This window comes from Accipiter gentilis, chromosome 4 (assembly GCF_929443795.1).
Source record: "Accipiter gentilis chromosome 4, bAccGen1.1, whole genome shotgun sequence".
NCBI classification, from domain to species: Eukaryota; Metazoa; Chordata; class Aves; order Accipitriformes; family Accipitridae; genus Astur; species Astur gentilis.
The window spans coordinates 27,353,193-27,379,444 of record NC_064883.1 but is presented as its reverse complement, the minus strand read 5'-3'; the positions used below and the strand labels follow the sequence as shown (position 1 = coordinate 27,379,444).

General features: G+C 35.4%; 1 protein-coding gene across 5 annotated transcripts in view; it reads right to left on the bottom strand.

Moving 5' to 3' along the window:
* Positions 1–26,252, bottom strand: part of MLLT10 (MLLT10 histone lysine methyltransferase DOT1L cofactor) — a 133,196-nt gene that overhangs the window by 83,746 nt on the left and 23,198 nt on the right. For 3 of the 5 annotated variants that reach the window (XM_049798200.1, XM_049798198.1, XM_049798199.1), the window contains exons 4-7: positions 15,237–15,346; positions 8,343–8,446; positions 5,744–5,837; positions 3,648–3,743 (exon numbers count right to left, since the gene is read on the bottom strand). In XM_049798200.1, the coding sequence (XP_049654157.1) occupies positions 3,648–3,743; positions 5,744–5,837; positions 8,343–8,446; positions 15,237–15,346 (404 nt within the window). Of the gene's footprint in view, positions 1–3,647; positions 3,744–5,743; positions 5,838–8,342; positions 8,447–15,236; positions 15,347–21,499; positions 21,520–26,252 lie in introns of those variants that run through there. The other 2 variants (XM_049798203.1, XM_049798202.1) reach the window with 2 other exon arrangements.

Sequence of the window (26,252 nt, the reverse complement as noted above, 5' to 3'; positions counted from 1 at the left end):
AGAGGTGGGTTTTAAATTTTCCCTTCCCATGGGCCTAACAACCAAACTCGCAGCTACAGTGAACACACTGAAAGTCACACACTGCCTCAAACTCTTTCTTCTTAGATGTTCAAGTTTCTTTCCTCAAAATCAGAGAAGGTGTAATGTTTCTTTAAGAACAGGACAAGCAGCAAGAAGATGCCCATACTGAATTCCCTTTGGCCAGTAGCTCAGTGTTTAGAAAACTTGCCCTGGCTCCTGCGTTTTAGGTTCTCCTCTGACACTCTTCAACTTCTGCAATAGTGCCCTGGGGCTCCTTGTCACTGTTTTGTTATTTTTGCCTTTTCAAACACCACTTCTTACACATTTGCAGTATTCAGTCATGAGGCCATTTTTGTGTAATTTGCATCATGTGAGCCATCATATCAGAGAGTTTTAAATTTCCCCTTCCTGCTCAGTCCAGACCAAAGCACTTCTACTAGAAAAGGAATTTGTGTAATTCAGCTGCTATATAGTAGTTACTTACTATGTAGTAAATTCACATTTTTCAAAAGTCATAAACATATAATGCTAGTAAGCTGGCCTAATTTTCACATACATGGCAAGAAACACTTCTTTACACACAAAGGTCAATCCCAGACATGTTTAGTTCCTTCTTTAGTCCCTGCCAAAGATAAGGCTGCCAGGAACATTAGCAAAGCAAGGTATTCTTCCACAGCCTCATGGTGGCCTAAGTTTTTCCCAAAAAAGCTTGAGATAAACACCTGGGCCCTGAAAAAAGGGATATTATAACAGGATGTCAAACAACATACTACCAACCCTACTATGAGTCACACAGCCTCATCTCTAATCATTTCTAAATAACATGTCTGCTATAGAAACTAACAATACTTAGTGCAGCAGTAATCAGAATATAACCAAGTATTTATTCTGTAGCTTCAAATTCTCATTAAAATTAAACCATACCAAAGGTCTGTTGGGTTTTTAATTATTACACCCTTATATATTTGCTATTGATTTTGGAAGCACAGTGACCAGAAGAAACTAAATACATATTATGAAAATACATGCTTTCAACTCTGTTTACAAAAACCAACAGCTACCCATATCAACATTTTCAGACCAACCTCTTATTGCAAAATAATATTTTATATGCAAATGGATAGCTTTTGAGGTCTGAGCAATAAAAATGGTTCCAATCTTTAACTCATACGGCTTCTGCTTGGCAAAAGGGAAAGCTTTAAGGATGCCTAAAGATCAGATTATCCAAATTTCCAAAGAACAGAGATGAAAGATAAATTAGAAACTGGGGTGCCCTTACTGGGGGGAGGGGGGGGGGGAGAGGGAGGGAGAGAGGGGGAGAGAGAGATTTACTGTAATATGACAAAAGTCTAGATTCCAAATGGATTTACAGAAGAGTAAAATATGGAAAAGTGACCGTAAAAAATTACCTTACTCCTCCAAGATACAGTGTATGTTTGACATACTACATCAATAAGACACCACATGCAGAAGGTAATAAAATTTACCAAGAGAATGAGCCTCCACATGACATACAGGTCTTTGACTGAAGATTAGTATTTTGCAAAGTACAGGTCATTCTTTAACTACAGAACGTGTAAGATTAAAAACACCCCAAAAAATCTCAGTAGCCACAAAAAGTTAGGCGACTAACAGCTTTAGGAAACTGCAACTTTTTTCACCACTTGGTGGTTTTAACTAGAATAGTGTTTTGTGATTATATAACATATAAAGCAAATTAAACTTGATAAGCTAACATGCCATGAGAACCACTGAATGTCAAATAATAGTGCTTCAAACCGCATTGCTTCACTTGGTATTACAGATCATGAGATCATCTGGATTACCATGTTTCAGTTCATGAAAGGTAGAAGAAACTTTAATATCCTATTTCTAGTAAACTTCAAGTCACAGAAAAAGGCCAAGACTTGCAAAGGCAAGCCACAACATGTTTCTAGAAAAAGATCCACACCAATACACTTCCAGAGCAGAAGCTGAGGAGCTAAGATTAAAAATAGCTGATACATTGGCTGAACACACTCTGTTAGAAAGTCCCTCCAAGTATTCCCTGAAGATTTTACAGGTATTACAACCTGAAAAAGTATACCATCTCCAGTCAAAGTCACTTATAAAATAAAATAACACACACAAACCACACAATGAACAGCAGCAATGGGTTTTTTGCACTGCTTGGACATACAAAACTGAAATTGAGCCTCATGCTCAAACCTCAAAGTTTCTTCAAATTCAACTTCAAAGTTTTGTCAATGCGAGTAAAAATCCATGCACGTATTTTGACAAAATATGACCTGAAACAGGATAGTGGTGGAAAAACTAAACAAACTGAGAAAAAAACTTGGCAAATATTGGTAAGGCTTTACCTTGCAGGTAATTCTGTAGTCTGTAATTCAAGATTTTTTTTTTTTTCTACCAATGTGTTACTAAGAAAAAAAGATCGGCCAAACCCCCATACTTTTATTATTTTAGTCATAAATTTAGATTAAGAGGTACAACTACACCACAACACACACTCTCTTCTGCATTACCAGATGAAGATGTAACTATTCACCTATGCCATTAACCAGATCTAAAGACACTTTTTAGAAGATTATCCAAGAACAATGGAGATCAACATCCATCCAAAGTGGAAGTGAGCTTAAAAACCAAATCAAATATTAAGGAGACTAAGGGTCTGAAGACTGACATTGTTATTCAATTTCCTGTCACTATAAATATAGTTCCTTCATATAATATACATTTGGTCAATACATTCTTTGAATTCAATTTTCATGTAATGATTTTGAATAATGCAAAACTAAGTCTTCCCACACCCACAGAAAAATCTATTAAGTAAGTTGTACAGGATGCATGGAAGTGAGCAGTATTGCATGTATTCTCAGAGGGCTAAAAAAGAGCCAAAGTAAATTTGCATTATTGTGCCACTGTCTGTTATCACCCTGTGTTGAATTTAGATGACAAATTTCCCATAGAAAACTATTAATCTAGCAGTAATAAAAATGTAAAATAATAATCTTTATAAATTTTAAATTGTTTTTAAAAATACGTAAAGTTAAATTGTTAAAAGAATACACCAACAATAGAGATTAACAGCCAGTTATGTTCTTTGTACCCTCACAGGAAGATTCCCAGGTGAATGACAAGCTATTTTGCCATCACAATGACCACCAGTACCGGTGAAATGTGTCAACACAAGATGTCAGTTCTTTGATGAGGTGAAAAAGATATAAAAGGTTGAAACATAAAAAATTAGATGCACCTGTTTATCAGCACACTTGCTATAACGTCTACCCCTGTTTTTCTATCCCACCTAGTCAAAAAGGCTACACAAAGAAATCTCAGAAAACTAAAGCAAAGGAAGCTGCATGGACACAGCCTTCCCAATGGACATGTTTCAGTGTGTATCCCAAAACCTATGATAAACAGGAATACAAAGGTGCATGTACAAATGCACCTGAAGATATTTCCTTATTGGACCCTAGTACCTCTAGTTTATCACCTGTGTTATCTATTATTCAGTGCTTCAGGAACAAGATTTCCTCCACGCTTTCCAGCAAAAATTAAATTTATCAGAAAGTGCTACTATTAAGCAGATGTGCCACATAATTAGCAACGACAAATCCACTTACTTTTTTCTCCTTCTCATGATGTTTATCTTGAGAGTGAGAGGAAGAATCACTTAAACTTTGATCATATGACCTATTAGATCCCCGTTTGCTCTTTTTCTAAAAAGAGAAAATATATTTATGGATAGAGAAAAGGAACCATTTGAATAAATAAAAAATATAAAGCATTTCAACTGATAAGATGCCTTACTGCTTGAAGAGAAAAAAACTTCAGTTACTGAAAAACCGACAAATTACTAACACTAATAAAATTAACAAGACTACCCAATGTATACCAGGAAAAAAGCCTATCCTTGTATCAACTTTTACAACTTCCATGAATTTGCAAGATATGCTTTCCACAAAGAAATGTGATGCACTTTTTAAAGGTTAAAAGATGCTGGACACATTTTCAAGTTTTCATAACATAAACCAGAAAAGATGCTGCTCAAATGAGTAGCACATGAAGCCACAGTGCTAGCACTGCCACATGCTTGAAATGCATTGCGAGGTGGCTGTTTTATGGCTTCATGATTTATTATACAAGTGACCTGCCTGCAATATTTTCATTAAAATGGGTTTAAAAAAAAAAAAGGATACAGAATGCTGTGGTCATGTATGCATTTACAAGCAGCTGATAAAATTGCCTGTATTTATGTAATGTTTGAGTGCCTAGTCCAGGCAGAAAATACTTAATGCTAGGCCAGTGTTCAAAATGTTTGTTATTTTATCATAACTGAGGTAGCAGTATAAAGATACTTCAGGTCAGTGCTTTGCCCACCAAAGTTTTCAGTGGTATAGTAGATATACACCACCCACCATCTTCAGTAGTAAATACTAAACACCGGTATTTACCAGGCATCAACAGACACAATAATCCTAAAGAAATACTGAAAAACGCCAGTCTTTACTGTTCTTACCACTGTAGTTTTGTAATGGAAAGCTAACTAATTACATGTCAAACATAGAGTTATGTCTTTATCATTAAACTTGCTTTTTAAATAAACATACATGTTCTCAATCATAGCAGCACTAAACATTCAAATCCGATGCATAATAGTGTAAGAGCTTGCCTTCACTGCTAGGTAATAGACCATATGTGTTCTTTTTGTATACTTAGCTCAAGATAATAATAATAAAAAAAAACTTAGCTTAGTAAGGGCCTAGAAAGCCCTGACTTATCTTCATTATGAAGCAAGCTTATCAATACTCACAAGAGCACAGAGCTAACCTCACCAAGCTAATCTAGAAAGCCGAAATGGTTCATTGGCCTGTGTTTTTACCTCATTGCAACCTATTTGAAAGTCACCTAAGTATTCAACCTTTTTTAGCAGTGAAAACAAGTAATCAGCACATTTAACTAGACTTACAGCAGTATCTGAACTTAAGTCTATATATTTTAATTTTCATAAATCAATATTCATAAATAACATTTTTTAAACATCACTATGTCCTTCAAGTCCACATACACACACGTACACACAAAGAGGGATCTGGACCTGTCAAACTGATAAGAAGTGATAGGAAAGACTCCAGAGGTCTGATCCAAAACCTACTGAAATAACTGAGAAATTTCAAAGTTTTTTGTTTGCTTGTTTGTTTTTTGAAAATCAAACATCAAGTCACTTCCTTGAGGTTGTGTTTCAGAGAACTTATAGGCAGGGAAAAGCCACTGGCTAGACAGTGAGAGAACAAGAGGAGAGGGAAAAAAAAAGTAAAAAAACAAAAGTAACAGAAGCAGAAAGAAATTGACAGCTTCTTTATTCTCTAATATACAGGATAACGAATAATACTTTTTAAGTTATTCCAAAATGGACTAAATTCCTAGAAGCCACCTAATCAAATAGCAAAAGAAAACACTACAGACACTTCCATGGAAAAAAACCCCACCACTAACTGTGCGTGCTATTTCTGGCAGAGGGGAAAAACCCACACATCTAGAAAGTAACCACTTATAAAAACTTTTTCAGGTAGTACTTCTGTAACTGTGATTAAACATTGTTTTAATGAAGTATAATCTACTTTGAGCTACATGAAAATATTATTTCTAGTGTTAATAGCAATTTAGAGTAAAAAAATAAGTCAGTGACATTTATTTATAGAATTTCATAAATACATACCAGTTTACTAAAATGGTATTTACAGTAGCCACAGTATTGGACGTTATCTGCACCATTGCCTTCTTCTTCACAAAGAAGTCCTGCAAACTGTGCACTAAAAATAAACCAAACAACATTCAAGGAAAACAATTTTACATCAGCTTGTACTACAGCATCACAGCTGATAATGTACGGATACTTATATCTGCATTTAATAGAAAAGATTTCCACACAAGTGACTTCTAATGGCATGTGAGCACATAACTGACCTTTGCAGCCCAGTGAAAAACATGTATGGTTTACACTTTGGCCTGATGTCTTTTTCATAGTCTTTAAGCCACTCACACAAGCTTATAGCCTGAAAATCCATGTTTATTATGCAGCTACTCCCACAAATAAACAAACCAAGCAATTTACAATGGTTCTTAGCTCAAATTAACGCCAAAAGAACGTTTTTAACAAAACCATACTGTAGATCCAAAGAAGAAATCTTCTGAAGTTGCATACATCCTTCTCTGCTTTGCCAGGAAAAGCACCTTTTTTTTTTTTTTTTTCCTTTCTTTTTTTTTTTTTTAAATAGAGCTTCAATGACATAATAAATCAAACCATATTTACTGGTTTAAAAGACTGTGGCAGGTTAATTTCTTTTAAAAAGAACAAGACTTACAAGTTTCCTTGCCTGTGCTGATTATTACCTTATTCTACTACATTTTTTCAAATCAAATTTGCTTTCACCATTTGTAATGTTGATTTATTTTCTTTATCAAAACCAACTTAGATATTGAAAAACTAAATATTCATTTTCCATATCATGTTCATTAGCATAATAATGCAATGCTACAGTCAAAATGATGCACGGGAGTATTTAAAAGAAGGAACAATATATATAAAGCAGCTTATTTTCACTGCTTTTTAAAATTACTTTCCACTCACTTATACCTGATGTTCTTGGGCAATCCAGAAATACTGCTTTCTAAATACATGCACACCTATACCAGATGCCAACTACAGAAAACATTTAAGAGGATCTCTTTAAGTGAAGATTTATCGTTCTAAGCTTGCCATACGAAAACAGATGGACTCAAGCTCATTCTTCCTTAGACATTAGTTTTGTTACCCCAAAATTGATACACCTTGCCCTGGATCTCTGCCTTCTGTAGTTTTCACATTTTTCTTCCATTTTTCTAATATTACAGAAGTCCCTCAATATCCTCAGTCATAGTACTCTCTTGCTAGATATCATTTTATAGTACATTCCTGTTTTTTTGAGAATCAAAATATTCTAAAAATTGGCAAGATAAATATTTTATTTTTGAAGCTACTTCTCATGTTCTTTATGGCATTCACTGGAAACAGGATTTTGGAAGAAAGAAAGAAGATGAAACGGACTCTTGTATGCATCCAAGTGTTGAAAGAAAAGAGACCTTTTCATCCAAACACTTGGATGTACACATTTTTTCATATCTGTAAGTAACCTCTTTACATGGTATACACGCTTTGAGGAACACCATCCATTTTCACCATAAAAAGAAACTTGACATAGATCACATCCAATGAAAAATTAGATGCTTATGAAAGAGTTAAAACCTGCCAGATAGTCAAGTAATTAAAAGAAAAAAGGTCACCAAGATATCAGCATCTAAACTACAGAATTATATCCTTTAAGATCTGCACAAGATACTCGAAGTATCACTTGACTACACTGAAGAAAATACACTTAAGTATTTTAAGTAGATGTGCAAATACCACTTCCCTGACTGAGCTGGTCACGAAGCAGCATACTGGCACACCCATAAAATAGATGGCTAAATCCACAGATTATGTAGCTAGACAGTCTGTGTAAATCTGCTATCTATCTATGGCAAAAAAGGTTCAGCTGAATTTGAAAAAAAAAAAAAAAAAAGCCTGTAAATTTTGGGGTGGAACTCCTTTTGCCTCCTTTTACCAGTTGACATGGGGTTTGCCAGCCTTTTTAGAAGTCCATAAATTCAGACGAGCATCTCCTGAACGCAAGCAAACCTAAATATCTGAAAGTGGAATTAATCAGACGGTGGACACAGCTGTTTTTCTCCAACAGGCATACATGAAACCTAAATTAATAGTTCAGGATAGTTGTGTACCATTTAGATAAAACTAGTGAGGTGAATCACACCCAAACATTTGGAAATTTACCGGAAGGAGTGAGTCTAGTGCATTTTTATGTGTAGCTCAATAGTTTTTCCCACTGATTTACCAAAAGTAAACATCAAATCAGTTAGCAGGTGAACAAACCATGTCTTCACATTCACATATCCTATAAAATATCATTTAAGAAAAATAACGTAAGACAAAAACAAAACAAACAAACAAAAAAAGCACTAAACTTTATTCACAGGACCACACAGCATTTAATACAACTCAAGGAAGTGTTATCAGACAGCTTTTGCAGCTCACAGAAATGTGTCTGCTGCCACTGCCATATTGTTAGTAAAAACTCTACTACAATAAAGTCAGATATTTCTACACAAACTACTATATTTCTTTACTCAGAAATACAGTTAATAAAGAGTTTATGCATTACATCGTGTGCATCGATTCTTTCTGGAACATCAGAGATGTTAAACAATAAAAATATACTTACCACGTTACGTGAAAAGCTTGTCGACATCCATGTTTATTACATGTCATACAAGCACCAGTGGCTGCTTTACTTTCTCTGCCTTGTTCATCACAAATATAGCATGTCTATCAAAGAGAAAATACTTAACATGATAAGAAGCATACAAATAAATTCTGTGTTACTCACAGGAGATTCTAGGGTAAGAATACTGGATTTTGCAGCTAAGCTTATACAAGAACTTCTTTATAAAAGTCTAACTATGTTTATTTGCAGAGATCACCTGGTAGACACTTCGGAGCTGTGTAACACTTCACCAATGCTAAAGCAGTACAAATACTAATTTACTTAAATTCTATACCACTATTCAACTAGCCAAACAGTTAAACAGCCGAAAGTTAATAGTATTAGGCTTCAAGGTTTTCCTTGCTTTCAACTTTGTGTTTATGTCCTTTTAGGTCACAATCATTTTCACATTCATTTAACATGGCCTGTATTGGTGGCATTCAGAAACATCAAATTAGACAAAGTGCCTAATGGTACAAGATACCATATGGTATACATGCATAGATCTACAAAATTACATACAGAAAAACTGCAAACTTAAAATTGTATTTGTACATTTGGTGTAAAGAGTTTGCAGGAGTCTCATAGCATGCTTCAATATTCATATGATGCTCAGTTACCTTTAATTAAATATGGTGCTTAACAGAACTCTGCTTTAATTTCAGCATGACTCGGACAGCCCCATAAACATCTTAGAAACTAATCAAGCAAGAACTTTCTGTAAACAAAGCTTAAATTAGTATACCAAACCCATTTCAGCCTAAAAAACTAGCTAAAATTAAAACAACCTAATACCTGAAAATGTTTTCACAGCATTTCTGTCAATTTTTTTGTTTTACTGGGATACTATGGCAATTTGTAGTATTTTCAAAAACATTCTCAGTAAAATGGAAGAAAAAAATTAAGACAAAAAGAATCCAAAAATCTTTCTCATTATTAAATACTTTTGGTTTTTTTAAACATGTGTCAAATAAACATGGATACATGCCGTATGGAAGCTCACTATTATACTAGACATCACTACAATCTCTCACCAGCATTTCAGGGAGAAATATCAGGCAAAACTAAATCTCTTTACGTTTGTTTTACTGTCCTAATTACTGAAATGCCATTTAGAAAGATTCTATCATATCATATTTATGTGCAAAATTTAACAATTTAAGAATCAATTCTTAATGAAAGTATCATCCAGCATTGGGGCAGTCAAGTGTTTGTTTTTAGATGAGAGAGAACCTTACTGAGGTAACAAACATCAACAACACACTGCTACCTCTGTAGAAATCCCATTACAAGATCTTAGATGAGAAAAGATAAGCTTTCCCCCCACCCCCAGAAAGAACTGTCTACATTTAAACTGTAACTGACTTATTGCAGTTGTATCACAACCTTCCTTCAGCGAGGCAGAGAATGAGTAGAATAAATAAAAAGATCATCAACCATGGGTAGTAGAAAATAACAGTATAAGAAAAATGGACCAAGATACCACTGAAATAAAAAGAATATAATGCAAAACCAGTGTTATTTATAAAGACATGAAAATGAGTGAAATTCTGAGGTCAGAACAGCCTTTTTTACAGAGGTATTTAGAACAACATTTAACATGAGACATCAGCTAACTAAAGCATTTTTGTTAACATGCAAGAATCTTGGGTAGGTGAGTCATTCTTGTACTGTTTCCACAAGACTTTTAAAAAGCATTAAACCAAATAGCTAATATATCCTAAAATCATACCTATATCCTAACATTTGAAGGCTCAGAAAGGGGATAATCCTATTTAATTCTTTGCCTTGCTCCCTTTGTACATCAAGGTAGTGCATACAGATAATTCAGTTGTTTGACAGGGTCTGAGACTAGCTGCTTTTTAGCTTTCCATACCATGACCTGACACATTTTGATTTAGGAATAAACAAGGTCATGATCTATCAACCTCATCTTAGTAACTATATTAAGTGTAAGTAACTTCAAAAGTAAGATACCTCTATAAACAGAGAGTTCAACAGACCCCATAAAACTCAAGCTCCAGTTACTGTTCATGTTTTTCAGAGTTTTGCCTTAAGATCTGCAATTTTTTTCCTCACTGAAGCTCAGAAAGAAAAGTGATAGAAGCATTCTATTTAGTAAGGATGTAGGTCCTGTTTTTCAACATACATACTACATTTCGGGTCTCTGTTTCAGGACCCCTTAAAGCAATTTACAAACAAGTTTAAACACAACATGGTGGACTGCCTACCCATTTTAACAAGCTCAATGAACTTCTATCCTTCCTACAATAGTCATGAGAAGTATAAAAACTGTTTCCTAATCTTCCGTATGAAACGAGGCGAAAGAAGGTTCATCTTCCCATTCCAACATGGACAGTAAATTCTCTCTAAAGCCTAGTTTCTCACCTTCTCCCAGACACACAAACAATTCCAGAAGCCCGAGAACCTTTATCTTTCCTTCACAAAGCAGAACGAAGACTTTCATGCATTTGCAAATCCATGCAATTGCTACACCTCCTCTGAAACCTTTGGAATGTGGAAGTGTAAAACACTGTTTCCCACCACCTACAACAGCACTGCTCTTTAGAGCTCTTAAGGGAAGAGAATACTTAGACTTCTCCCAAACTCATTGGAAAATAAGCAAAACATTACACAAAGCTTTTGACTCAGCAAGGAAATTTTACTCAAAAAATGCAACAAGTACCTTAGTTTCTTTAATGGCAAAATATATATTTTGCAAAGCTGCCTTTATGTTTCTGTCAATATTTTTCCTTCAAAGGTTCAAAACAAAAACCTTCTTTGCAAAAGCAATGACAGAAGGCAAGATGAGGCAAGAAAAAAAACTTAAAAAAAATAATAATCTGAGAAATAGTTTACTCATAACAGCTACCCAAAAGCATTCCCTGCTTACAGAATCAAACTCAGGAGTTGTACAGAAACTTCTCGTTGTTGCAGCAAGTACTGAAATAAAAGTCTAACAGCTGCCTTTACTACTAGGCAGATCAAGAAACTCCAAATGCACTGATTTTTTAATCAGTTCTTAAAAGAGATTTCCGAAAGCAGTAATTCTATTCAATTAGCGCATACTTTCAAATAAACCTGAAAGAGACAAATAAAGCCCACATAAAATAAATAGATATTATCCATGCATAACCATCCAAGGAATAACAAACATCTACTAAATAGGAGAGGAACTACTAGTCCATTTCTTTTTGGAAGCAACTGTGTAAGAAGAGCTTTCCTGTTAGTCAACCCACTAATCAAGTCATTTAGTGGACTCATTCTGTAATGTGATGGCTTCTATCCCAGAAGCAGGTAAACTTCAGGGAAATAGCAGCCAAATGTCTTTACGTGACAAGCCTCATGCTTTGGTGTCTGCTGTGTTTCTTCTTCCATTTAAGATTACTGTACTTTGTAATATTGCATATTTTGCAGCGTTCAATAAACAAACAAGTGCATAGTAATTAACTTACACACTTTTTTCTATCTCCTGGTGTATTGGGTCTGGCTGAGATGGAGTTAATACTCCCCATAGCAGCCCTCATAGCACTACACTCCGCAACAATAGCTAGAAAGGTGTTGATAACACACCAGTGTTTTGGCTACTGCTGAGCAGTGCTGGCACAGCATCAAGGCTGTCTCTCCAACATTTTTGCCCAGGCAGGGGCAGGGCAAGATTTTGGGAGGGGATGTAACCAGGACAGCTGACCCAAACTGACCAAACAGATATTCCATACCATATGACGTCAGCTCAGATATAAAAGCTAAGTAAAGGGAGACAGAAGGGGGGGCATTTTTGTCTTCTGGAGCAACCACTACGCTTACTTAAGCCCCGATTCCCAGGAAGTGGCTAGACATCGCCTGCTGATGGCATGTAGAGAATAACATCATTTGTTTTTCTTTGCTTTCACTTTATTAAACTGTCCTTATCTTGACCCACGAGCCTTTTGTTATATTTTCTCCCCCCTGTCTAGCTGAAAAGGGGGAGTGATAGAGCGGTTTTAGTGGGCACCTGGCATCCAGCCAGGGTTAACCCACCACACCTGGCAAAACTCTAATGATGTTTGTCTTTAAAATAAAGACTACAGTATAAATCCTCCCCTATGGTAATTTTCATTGGCCTATGTTTTCCCCCAATTCCATATGCTAGCATTCTATATGTATCCAGCCACACACAGAGAATTATGTAGGACTTCACAGGAAATAAAATCTTGCTTAAAATCATCCTATTCCAACCTGAGTTGACACAATGAAATTAGCACTAAGCCTCTCTAAAAAGAGAAACAACTATAGTCATTTTTTCCTAATTACATGTTTACATTTGTTCACAATGTGAAACAAATGTTTTAAGAACTGTTTGCCACATTTCCTTCTCAAAAAGAAAAAAAAAAAAAAAACACAAAAAACACACAACAGCTTTTCTTTCCCATTTCCTCCCAAATTGATAAAGTCAGAGTTACATACTTTACAAAGTTTCTGATCTAAAAAAAAAAGTATCATTTAAATAAATGCAATTTATACTAAATAGAAAGGAGGGTGGGCGGTGCAATTATTGCAGGCTACCTGAAAAGGGAATTAGTAGTTGTACTGGTTTTGGGGGTATTGCTCAAAACTAGCCTCCTCAGGAACTGGTGGCAGTTTAGCCTCAGCAGTACCAAACTCAGCACTGGCTATAGATTTATCAAAAAAGTCAGGCGAGTCCCCTGTCAGTGATTGCCTCTTAAATTCTGTGCTGTTACAACTAGACTGCTGTTGGCAGTGAAGTTAGATTGGTTTTAGGAGGTTTGCTGCAGCAACTGCACTATAGGCATTTCTTTGATTCCCCTGAAATCCACAACCTCTATCTCCCTGAATCAAATAGACCAAATAAAGACAGCAAAAGCAGAGTTCTGTAAAAAGAGAGAACAAAAAATAATTTGCAAGCTAGGGGTGTGACCCCAAACCTTGAAATTCCTGATATGTCTCATATTTTATAATATACTATAGTGGCCTGTATGAAAGTACTTTTAGGCTGACTTGACATGGAAAATAGGCCTGAATTGGAACACCCACAAAAACTCAGAAAATGAAGAGCTAGACAACATCAGAAACTATCTACATGACCTGTATGGCACTAGTAATTCTCTAACAAGCAAAAAAAATCATGATAACTACAGACCAACAAAATGCAAATTGGAATTTTAGCAGTAAAAACCAACTATACGTCGTATAATTGGAACTAAAACAGTTCAAGTAAGAAGCAACTTTAGCTGTAACAAAAAGGAATTAAAGACTAAAGAGAGGGCCCAACAACAATGGACTTTGTGAACAAGTAATATTAAGACACAGGGTACATTTTTTGACATTACAAGGATTTACACATCCAGTATCAATTACCATCAATGGACATGGTGCAAGATAAAACAAAATTCAAAGCGTTACAAGAAATTTTTGAAGTACATTAGGGAAGAACCACTATCAATAAAAAAAAAATATTACGACTACTGCTCAAGGAAAAAATGAGAAAACAGATGTGTTCTTGGCCCAGAGTTGAGGAGAGAGAGAAAATCAACTCATCTGCTACAGCAAATCTGTACTGCTTTGTGTCCAAGCACAAAAATTTTATTAGTTCTGCACTTAATCTCACTGTTGCATGTTCTTGCCAATGCAGAAGGAAGCCAATAGTGAGGAACCAATACAGACGCTCAGGTAGTACATAATGAAAAAGCATGAGAAGAACCTAGAGTTTGACTCCTGGCTTTTCAGATACACTGGTAAATGTAATGGGCAAAACATACTGACAGCAATTGTGAGAATCTGAAATAGACAAGGAAGACCAAAGTATGGAGGGGAAAAAAAAAAAAAAAAAAAAGAAAAAAAGATAGGTAAGGGGGGCGGGATGCAAATATATTGGAGATGTAAGGGGGGGGGGGGGGGGGGGGGGGGGGGCGCGGCGGCAGCCAGGGAAGATAGGTCACAGAGCCAACATGAACAGGACTGGTTTCCCTGTAGGAAGAACACAAGAGGTGACGCATGTCTTTTTAAAATTTCTTTTATAACACAGTCTATTCCTGTTTTACTGCAGTGTCCACGAACCACCATAAAGTAAAAGAAAGAAACTAGATGTAAAAAGAACAACACAAGAAAAATACGTAATAAAACTAATCAGAAATTCAGACAGTTTGCTGCCTACAGAAGGGAAAATACAAAGGAGGATGTAGTTAAGTCTAGTAAGGAAGAGGTAGCACAAGTGAAACAAGTAGAAAAATGTAACTATCCGTATAGAATATTAGTAAGTTACTATTACATTGGTTTGCGCTCTTTTTTTTACTTTCCTAATGAAAGTCTCACCACATTTATTTAGGAGCAGTTCTTCTATAAGCAAATAATCCCCATAAAGTGAATACTGTTTACAAAGGCAAAAGTCTGCAAGCTTTTGCCTTAATATATTAGAATAGCTTTTCTTCCTAAAAGAAAAGTTTATGAACATGTTTATGTTCATATGGATACTTAAACCAATAGGACCCAGTGGTAATCAATAATAACATTGCAAATAAGCTGTAATAATATTTTAACCTATGGGAAGTATTTCACATTCATTTCAAAATAAACTGTTGTTCAAAGACCACGATATTTTTAATTAACAAAACAGTCCCTAATCTGTAAAAGAATAATGAGACATGGCAGATAACCTTACAGCTTAATTTAATAATGTAGCTTTCATAATTCTTGAATTTATCATAAAGTCATAGCAGAAAACATACAGCATTACTGCATACATTTATCAATTTTATATAAAGTGCATTCCAAGAAGTATAGTTCTACATTATTAAAGCTCACAAGTTTTAAAATAAATACATTCGATATAGATAAAAAGACAAATAATTATACCTTATTATAACGATCATGAGGAACAGACTGCAACACGATAGGTTCCATTGTAGAAACATTTGCAAACTGCACCTCGGGAATGTACAGAGCACAAACCACATGAGCCCAACCTACAAAAAGTTATAATTGTATTTAATTTTAATGTTTTCTAGAAGCTCAAAGGACATTTCAATTATAGTACAAAGAATCTTTTACAACACTTTTTTCCATAGACTATTTTAACTGTTTAGAATATAACAGACATAAGTTACTTAAGTCATGTTTACATTTCATTTTATATTCTCCAAAGTTTAGATGAACTGTAATACATTTTTAAGTTTATTCAGTGAAGAATTTATACAAGTAATACTCCCATGATATCCAAATACTAATGATTTACACAAACAGTGACACACAAACGGAAAAGCAGGTTATTTCTTTGAATTTCTTGGATTAACATAGTCATCGCATAAAAGCTATGCAAATTTCTGCAAAAGGGAAATACCATCTGAACGAATCAGTATTCATGCAAGCTTTTTTATCATAGAAGAGTTCTGTGTATACTTTTTATTTAAACAAAGTCATTCTAATTTGACTGCTGTTTTCTTTCTGTAGGAGGAAATCCCAACACACAGACCCCACATCCCCTCTATTTCTTTTCCTTCTTTAAAGGTGTGGCCAAGTCATTTTTCATAGGAATATCAACTCCTATATCCAGTCCTGTTCTAACTCATTAACTTGGGGTTATCGATAAATGTTTAGTTACTTACCATATTGTGCTTTAACACCTTTCAAGAAGTAAATATTCCTAATTGTCTGACATTTGGTTGGATGAAGACAGGGGGAAACACCAATTCAGAAAGAAACCTACTAATTTGAGGCCTTTTTTTTCAATACTAAGATCCTGAGAGTTGTCATTTTGTTTCAGTGGAGGACAGTGTGCCGTAACTGCATATTTAGCAGAAGCTGCTACATAGCTAACCCAACATATTAATATACTACCACTAATAACATTAAATGGATTTTAGATTACAATGGATGACAAGAGTAATATCGCATAGTACAGAGCTACGTCATCTGAAAATGAACTTGGTGTCACTAATCATTTAGAGTGAATTCTGTTCCTCCCCAAGAGGAAAACTACCATCTTTTGTCACAAGACCTTCAATGCGCCTTAAAAATGATTGTGCTTTCCTCCTACCCAGGCTTACTTCTACTAAGGACATAAAATGATAGACTTAGATAATTAGATAATCCCACCATACTGTCTCACTGCAGACCTTTTTGAGTTTTGTCTCCATCTTGGATTTTCTCTTTTTCATTACCCTACTGAATCTAAAGGTTTTTAATTTCTTCACCCAACTGTACTTTGACTCTTAAACTGAGCTAAACATAAAGTTGTACTTACTTACAGTAGTATTGTTGAGACTCTGGAATGGTATTTAGTATCTGGAATTGCACACATGCTTTTTATTCTTCTCTTAAAGCACAGATCTTTTCTAGTTGCATCCAACCAATTGGTGTCTGCCCTCCCCATTTACTAAATTGGTAGTTATAATTTGTATAGAAAATGAAAAGCACACACACAACTCTTACAGTCAACATTCACAGTCAACATAACGTATATCATTCTACTATTTCATCTGCAACTAAATACAGTGTCTGTGCTGCTTCATCATTTTATTCAGAAATAGTTTGTAGAGTTATTCCACACAGAAAAAGCATGAGACCAATAAAAGAATAGGGAAAAGAAAGTATACACTGCCAACTTGAGCTGCTTATAAAAACTGTTCCAACAGACCATTTTAAAATTATCATTAACAGACAGACTGAAAAAAAGCTATAAAAATCACAGTCGTCTTTTGTTTTCTCCTCTACTTGAAATATCTTCAGGGAGTAAGTGTTCATAAGGACTTCTCTAAGACTTGCTAACTGCCCTAAGCCAGAGTCATCTTACTAAGACAGATAAGTAAATGTTAACATGGGGTTAACGGTGAATATTTATTTTCAAATCCCCTCTTGAAAAATTAACTCAAATAGAAACACCATTCATCTATTAATGCCATTAAACCAGTAGAAGTGACACTGAAATTTTGAAAAAACCCTTCTACAGTGTTACACATAAACAGATGGCAAAAGCTTTTACTTCAGATGTAATTAAGCCTGTACTCCAGTTACACTTACTTATAATGAAAAGTTATTATGTAAATATATAAAATATACTAGAGACATTAAAAAAAAATCTCTAAGCCAACTGAAATTTAGGTAAGTATTTTCACTACAAGAAACCAGTTTCAGAAGTAACTTTAACTGAATACTACTCCATCGCTATCAAAAAAAAAATTAAACAATATAGCCAGAAACCTACAAGCTTAATATATTCTGATTTCCAAAATATAGAGCGCACATCCAGAATAGCTGTAGGCAATAGCACACTTTCATCTTTCATGAAAACAAAACCAGTATCTATATAATGAAATAAATGAAGTACCACAGCACTAATACACTTTTTGAACAAGGGGTCAATAAGAGCCCAGGGAATTGAGGACAAGGAACCTTTTCCATTGGTTTCCATCTGGCATCTTTAGATCCCAGATAATCTGACCCTGCTGAAAAATCACAACCTGTCCAATAAAAATTTAACCACAGAGGAGTTTGCAGCACCCTTATGTTACTAGCCTCAAAAGCCTACATCACAAGAGAAGCCAAACTCCAGCACCAGCTCCCACTAGGACTCAGAGGCCCCATACACAATTGCTTAAATGTTCTTTTGTCCAAAGTTTCACCAGTGAAGAAATACAAATTGTCAGAGAGCAACACCCAGCTCACCTGGAAGAACCAAAAGAGGCAGAGGTTCACCAGCTCTCCCTGAAGAAAGAATAAAAAAGACATTTCTCCATAACAAGTGTGGTTAAGGACTGGTTGCCTAAAGGGGCTGTGGAATCTCCATCTTTGGAGAACTCAAGAAGGTCTGTAGACTCCTCCACAAAACTTTTCAACTTAAGGGACGTCAAGAAGATTCCGTTTTGCCATATAAGGACCAGAGAGTAGCAGAGGAAAACAGAAAAGGAAGCAACCAACAACATCTTTTTCCTAAGCAAAAAAATACTAGTTACTGTCGCTACAAAGAGTAAGCATGGAAGTAAGGATGCCTACAGCCAAAGTTAAGTGTGATAGCTCTCTTCTGTCTCACTGATGGAAGAACGAACTACTAGCATACAAGCAGACTTTATTTTTTATGTTTTCTGCAACTGAGAGGGCTCTTGTCTATATAACACAGCCAGAAAATGCCTCCCCCATCCTCCACTGCTACTTCCTTCTCCTTTAGACAACTACTCTCAGGCAGAGCACAGAGCTCAGAATCCCAACAGAATAAAGTACCTATTGCCATGTTCAGAGTGGAGTGCTTTTGTCTACTGTTTCTTACTGGATGACAATTGCCTACTTTGTCTGCAGAGATAATGAAACATCCAAGAGACAGCCATCCAAACTGTAGATACAGCCAATAAAAAGAAGCAAGCATTTATAAAGTTTTATGATATTTAGGACTACATTAAAATACATATTTTTCAATTAAGTATATCTAAGCCATAAAGATTGCACTGTAGACTTCCTATGCAAATCACTTGCTACATTATTCTTGCACAACTATCAACTTCATCGACAACTGTACTTTCCCTCCCCCCCCCAAAAAAAAAATAATCATTAAATCCAGTCCCTTTGAGTTTTCCCAATGTTTATGTGTGAAAAATACTGTTGTATAACCATGCTTTAGAGTTTAAAAAAAAACCTCCAGTAGCACTGTTCTACACATTCAATAACATTTTAAAAATTCTCACTAGTTTCTGTTGGAACTGAAATTATTTTATCACCATCTCTCTTCACCCAAAACACCACTCAGAAATAACAACAGGATACTCTGACTTTTCTTAGTTGTTCTCCAAACTTAGCCAAGAACTCATGCCATTTTTCAGATCACTTTTGTTTCAAATGAGTTTATTAAAACCATCTGTATAGACCATATCCTTTACTATTTAAATCAATGATAAGCTTCTATTCACTTCGGTTGTGCATGGTTTGCATCTGAACAACTGGCCACAGATTTATTACTACTTCTTTTCATTTTACTTATAAAATTTAGAGTAATTGCTAACAAACTCTTACTACTCCTACCGAATTGCTTATACTCAATTTACTTTTGCTTTCATCTCCCTTTCAGGACAACTTTAACTGGAAGGATAGGTGGGCCACATATGTTTTTGCAAATGCATGTACTGGCATCTTGCAAAATGCTCTTAAAATTTTCCCTATCCTCAGAATTTTTAATTTTTTTTTCTTATTTTTAAGTCGTTGAGAAGGTGGCCATTTGGCATATGTGCTTTCTCAATAACAATATTTTTACTAGACCATAATGCCTGGCTTGCTTGTTTTAAAATAAACTTAGACTTTAGCTTAAAAACAAGAAATTAAGAAATATATTATAAGGATTCAAATTAGCCATTCTTATCAGTGCATTCTTATCAGAACTGCTTTCTCTGAAACTGCTCAGAAAAAAAATACAGCAGGCTAGCAGATTCACTGTCTCTTTTGCTTTAAATGATCCAGTATTCTACAACAATCAATGCCTCCATCTAGAAATTGTAAAATGTCATCAGGTTTTGGTTATTACTTATTAGAAACAAGTAATTGTTTCTAATTACTGGTGACAGCCAAATTAAAATTAAAAATATTTACTTCAACCATGCTTTCAAGTCCAGTAGCTTTGGGAAATGCTGCTTACCTTTCAAAAAAACAAACAAACAAAAAAAATCCACTGTGCTTCCTAAGATAACATCACAGAAGTATAAGACATTTTCCTTTGAAGAGATCTTAGGAAACAACTTCAACCAACATTAAAACAACATCGAAACCACATATGAATCAACCCCAAGATCTACTTTGATAACCATTTTATCCAATATCAGAAATTGAAAATTCATGCTGAAAGGCCTTCATAAGATGTATTTAAACTCTGAAACTTCCAGCTTTTCACCTGAGTCCTTTTTTTTATTTTGATTTATCCCTCAGAAAGACACACTACATTTCATTCTGGCATACAAATTGTTTAAATAGCAGTGCAGAATCTATCCAAATATTACCAATCTTTCACTGAGATTTTTTATTTCAGGTGCCTAATTTTTAACTCAGTGAAAACCTCGTAGTGCATACTTAGCCCGGTATATTTTTAATATACATTATTCATTAATATTAAGAGTAACAAATCTCAGGCTCCAGAACCCTAACTGAAAATAAATAGTTCATCTATTTATTAGATTAATTAGATGTTATTAAACAGTTATCCCAGTGCAGCAGAGAACAGGTAAGTCCTAACAATTTCACCATCAGCAAACAAAAGACTGTAGACAACAAAGAACTCTGCAACTAGAAGCAAACCCTACCAAAGTAATCTAAAATTAACAAAGAAAACCCAGGAAGATAAATAATACACAGTACATTATCCACCTAACTACACTTTTGCCTTTACAACTACTGTTTAAGTATTCAAAACTTGATTCACAAGCATTTTCACCATAAATAAATTCATAGTACTTTTAAATCATCTTCCAGTGCGAATTTTGAAGCCTTGCTTTTACTTCATAATAAAGTAACAGCAACAGACTTATAATCCATCCTACAACCCAAATCAAGAGAAGCCCACCTATAGCTTGTGAACTAACAGACACAGAGTAGGCACTACACTTGGGCTACATCCCACAATCCATGTTGAAGCATGCTGCAAAGCAGTAACAGACTGTAGAGGCCAGAATCATGTAGTCACACCAGCCATAGTGCCAGTTTGGTCCCACAAGAGAGCTCCAGGATGTCATCACAATCTTCTAACCATGCACCAATTCCAGAGTAAAATTTGTTTATGCATTCTGCGTTAAGTTCCTGAAGAGTCCATTATAATAAAATAAAATTTTAATTTTAAAATATAATAAAATTTTATTTTATTTATAACTACAGCTTACTCCTAAACCAAGTAAATGTATTATTCTAGCATGGAAAAACCTTTCTGTTTTTGAAATGTTAGTTTCTTATTAGGGTTGCTCCATGCTGTAATTTAAGGATACACATCAACCCATTTCAACTGCGAACTGCCACTAAAAGGTAAGGTCTCACCTTACTCTTCACTTTCAACTGTATATCCTCGCCCTCTCCCTGTAATATAAGCTTGCCATGTAGCAGGGCAGATAAAATTTTATTCACCTGATTACTAAACTTGTGAGAAAATAAAAGTTTACCTTCCAGTAAGATCAGTAAGTTGATGCAATCCACACTGAGGTCATATGATTACCATACACAAAACCACCAGTGCAGAAATAGCCAGTCATGGGAAAACCACAGTCCACTCCTTTCAGCAGAGGTCAACAGCTGTCCTAGATTACATGAAATTGCACCCTCAGTTTCCACAACTATCAGGTCTGCTGACTGACCCCAAGACTCAGCTCTATCTCACTCTGAAAGATGAATCCAGCAAAGATGTACTGAAGACCGTTACTTTTACTATTTGCCAGAGGATAAGATTAAGTACTATTTTAGACCTTCAGTTAAGTGTCTCTTCATTAAGGCATTCCATACACTTTTGTTTTTACCCTGATCTTCCTTTCCTGTAAAGAATAAAATTTGCAGAAAAGATATGTCAGCTTAAGTTACTGTCTTTTCCTTACCCCAGTAAATACAGTTTTAGTTTGCTATAGTTAATATAGTATTATTCACTATATTGTTTGATCCGCTCTTTTCAAAGGCAGATAAAAAGAAGGTGCTCACACTAACCACTACAGCTGTCACCACTGTGGTTGATAGTCAACCTTATCATTGGTACACAGAATGAAGGGACAACAAACTCTCCATTTATCAAAATTTGTTCCTCAACTAAAGAATCAGTACATAAGAAAAACTCACTTTGGACCATCATTCAGCAGCACAACAAATAGTTTGGTTTTGAAACAGCTACATATTACATTCCACTGGTCCACTGAATAAGCTAATAGCTTTAATAATTTTATCTGGCATGCTATGGCATTAATGAGTCTCTTCTCCCTCCCTCAAGAAATCCTTTTACACAACAAAAGGAAGAAATGTCATATTTATCTAAAGCTCTAAAATTTTTCCCTAGTTATACATTATGATTACTAGCAATATAAATAACAAATATACACTAAAGAGTATATGGTAATGTGTATTTATATTAGTAAAATATTTTTAATAATTTATCAATTTTTACTGTCTTTCCCAGTTTAAAAAAAAAAAAACAAAAAAAACCACACACATAGAAACTCCTGCAAATCTGCACAAAAGGACCAGAACATTTGTAGGTAACAACAAATGAACATTCTTACAAAATGCATACACCTGAATGTGTACATATGACATTATACCATACACATTCTTGGATGGTATTAATAATACATCTAACATTAATACCAAGAAAACTCATCAGAACAATAAACCTGATGGTGAGAGCTGCTGACTCTAATAATAACAACAGGAATAGGAAAACCTAGCATATAATGTTTTTACAGACTTGGGAGATCCCGACGCTAACCCAGGGGATGGGAAGAGGGCCTGGACCATGACATAAAACCACTGCATTGTTAGCTGGCCTTTTCCCAAGCAGCTGCATGAAAGAAGTCTTGGTGAAAAGTCACACAAAGAATGCTGTTACACAGCATTCCTGATCGTCATCCAGTGGAATCAGATTTCAAAGTAACAACTTGTACAACAAAATCAAGCCTTTTAGGCTTACAGAAAATTGGAGACAAAGATTACTGTAAGAAAACTATTTAAGCGAAAGATGCACAATCTTAGATACAACTGAACAATTTGCTTAAAAAACAGATAGCATACTCCGTATTATGAGAAGATAAAAGAATTGGGATTCAAAAAACTATAATCAGTTCCAATGGTCATGATTTTATTTCCTCCTCACTGAGTGTCAAAAACCCAAAGGAAGTTACTGCAACAGTTAAGGAAACATTGCTGAATTGAAAAGGCCCAGAACTGTCAAACAGCCAACAGTTCTCAAGTATCTTCAAACAAATGCTCACTTGTTGCCTTTCTTAAAAAAAAAAAAAAAAAAAAAAAAAAAAAAACAAGTGTTTATATTTTGTCCAATTACTAATCCACATACAGAGCACAAAGCTGAAGGAAAATTAATCTCTTTTTCAATAGCCTTCTTACACATAAGACAGCAAATCAATAAGCAACTCATATACATATCAGTTTTTCTCATTTTAAAAACCTTTTATATTCAGTCATGTGTTTAAAACCAGTGGTGCTCCTAAACGAACATGAATACCAAACTTAGCAAGGAATTCTGTCAATAAATGTATTCAAAGAGAAAAGCTCCTTTTTCAACTCAATCCTGCTTTTCTACTTCTAGTATTGATTTTAAAAAATATGTAAATAAAACAAAAAACAGTAAATAACCTAACAGAATTTATACAACTGCAGTCTCTGAACACTGAAAAAGTCCTGTTTACATAAAAACAAATTCCACAAAGTCCGCATATAGGGAAGACTATTTTTTGTTCACAAAACTTAAACATAGCTGTAAGACAGTCACAGATAATTAGGCAGCCAAAACATTAAAGCATTTTCAAAGCTTATTCCTAAAATTTCTGCCAATCACGCTGATCATAACTGTGCAGTGTCCCACTACTCTTAACAAATTAATTAAATCAAATGTGAACCTAAATACAGTCAACTCTTAATAATCCTTAGCACAGATAACCCACTGGCAGATAAGCCACACCATGGATATTAGTCCAGGCTAGACTCTGCTAAATCCAACTGTATTGTTTCCAAGATCTGTGCAAGTGCAGGAGCAGAATGACCATTTTTACACTGCAAAGAGACTGAACAAACACATGCAACCAGACCTTAGTTGCTTCTGTTCAGGGTCAGTTCAGGTCTCTGATAATGGAAAGTACAGGAGGGACACTGAAGCAGACTAGGATGTATTCTGCTTAAATTCAGACAGAATTATCTCTTTAGGCTCGCTACAGGTTCTGATTACAGCAACAGCAGCCACCATCTCCAAGCCAAGAACAGGCAGGCATCTGTGTACTCTCCAGTGTACCAAAAAAGGTTATGAGCATCAAAAAATGCCATTTCCACTTGGCGCTTCACATGAACTCTTTAGTCCTTCTAGATCCAGACACTGAAGCAACCTGGTGCAGAACCATGTGTGTGAGATTCCAACACTAAGTAGAATGTTTCCACAGCACTGTCTAGAAACCACCTGGTTAGTACAGTCACTATTATCTAGGATAACTGAATTTCCCCTATCCCACTCCACCTCCAATAACCCACATAACCAAGAGTTAACTATGGCTTTAAAAATAGTTAATGACTCAAAATTGTAAATTACCCATGTCTTCTGTTTTCAGAGCAAATGCAAAAAACAGTGCACTCAATTTTAAGAACATTCTTCAGGGAAAAGCCTTGCTAAACTCAATACTTTGATGCCAATTTCAAGATCTGTCCTAGTTTCAAGGTAGCGTGAATGTTCAGGTTAGTGAAAATATTCTGTAATTAATGAAAAAAAATTGTACCAAAAAATGGTGACCCATAATTACATCAGTAGTCTATGTTAGAGAACACTAAACCATACTGTAATCATTTTGCAGTCTAGAGTTAACATGGCATCACGTACAGTAGATTTGCTTCTCTAAAATTTCACATTCAGCTCTGGTAAGGATCATTTGGAAGACATATAGAGAAGGGGAAAGAGATGGTCAGTTTTCTGTACAAGGAACGTCCAATCACTCTGGGCTCCTTCATCAGGAAAAGGAGACAAAAGAAGAGTATGACAGAGGTCTATAAAGCCAGAGAACATAGAATAGCTGCTCTTTGTCACTTCCTATCACTTAGGAAGTGCCAAGTGGCATCAAATAAAACCATGAGGTAACAGGTTCAAAACAAAACCAGTGTACATCTTGACACATCAACTGCAAAATACCTTGCCACACAACATTATGGACACTAAACCCTTATACAGAAGTGGAGACACTAACAGTGTGATAGATTCTTCTTCCATTAAACATAAAAATACCATCTCTGGTTCAAGAAGTCCCAAAGCGTAAAAACTGGTAGGCTAGGAAAGTATTCTAAGGCATACAAGAACTTTCGCAAGAATCTAGTTCATACTGATAAAGAGAGCGGACCAAATGTTGTTTGGCCTCCATTATATGCTCCTCTCCTCTTACTATCTCAGGATGGCACTTTCAAATTCTGTATAAGATCCATGGCAGAACTGCTCCAAGAATGCTGTACTTATGGTATCACTGAAAACTGCAATTCTGTATTTGCCATAGATCCTGGAGAACCCAACATTAAACTTCAGCAACCGTACTGATAAGCACAACTAAGGTACAGTAAGATGTCTCCAACCACAAATACAAAACCTAAAAAGCAAATCTAAAGAAGTGCTGATCTCCAGGAAGTCAGATAAGCAGTAACAGGCCAGTAAAAGGAAAGGGAGAAAGAGGAAGAATGCACACAAAGGAACCTCATGCCACCTGGGGAGTGGGAGGGACAAAAAAAGCCCAAAATACACGAACACAACCACAACATACACCATCAATACTATTTTCTAGTCAGTCAGTAATACTTAAAAAACAACACAAGTCTGATTCTCAGACTACTTTGTCTCACATATCTTATAGTGCCCCAGAGTTCTTAAAGGCAAGATAACACCATTATATGAGAGCTGTAAGATTAGGCTGCTTCCAGTCACAGTTGTGCAACTGACTGAAGACAGCTAACGTACAGGCTGCTGCTAAAAGAACAGTCCTGGCCATTGCCCTATATCAGCATTAGCACGGTCAGATGGGTCAGGGAACTGATTTCATTTAGCTGAAAAGGAATCCAGGGGAAAAAAAGTAGTTTTAAATGCTAGTACCGTTATAAAGGAGGAAGAAGTAATGCATAGCGAGGACCCTCCCTGCAGTAACAGCGTCTTACTGCAGGTTAAGAAAATCATGGGCCCCT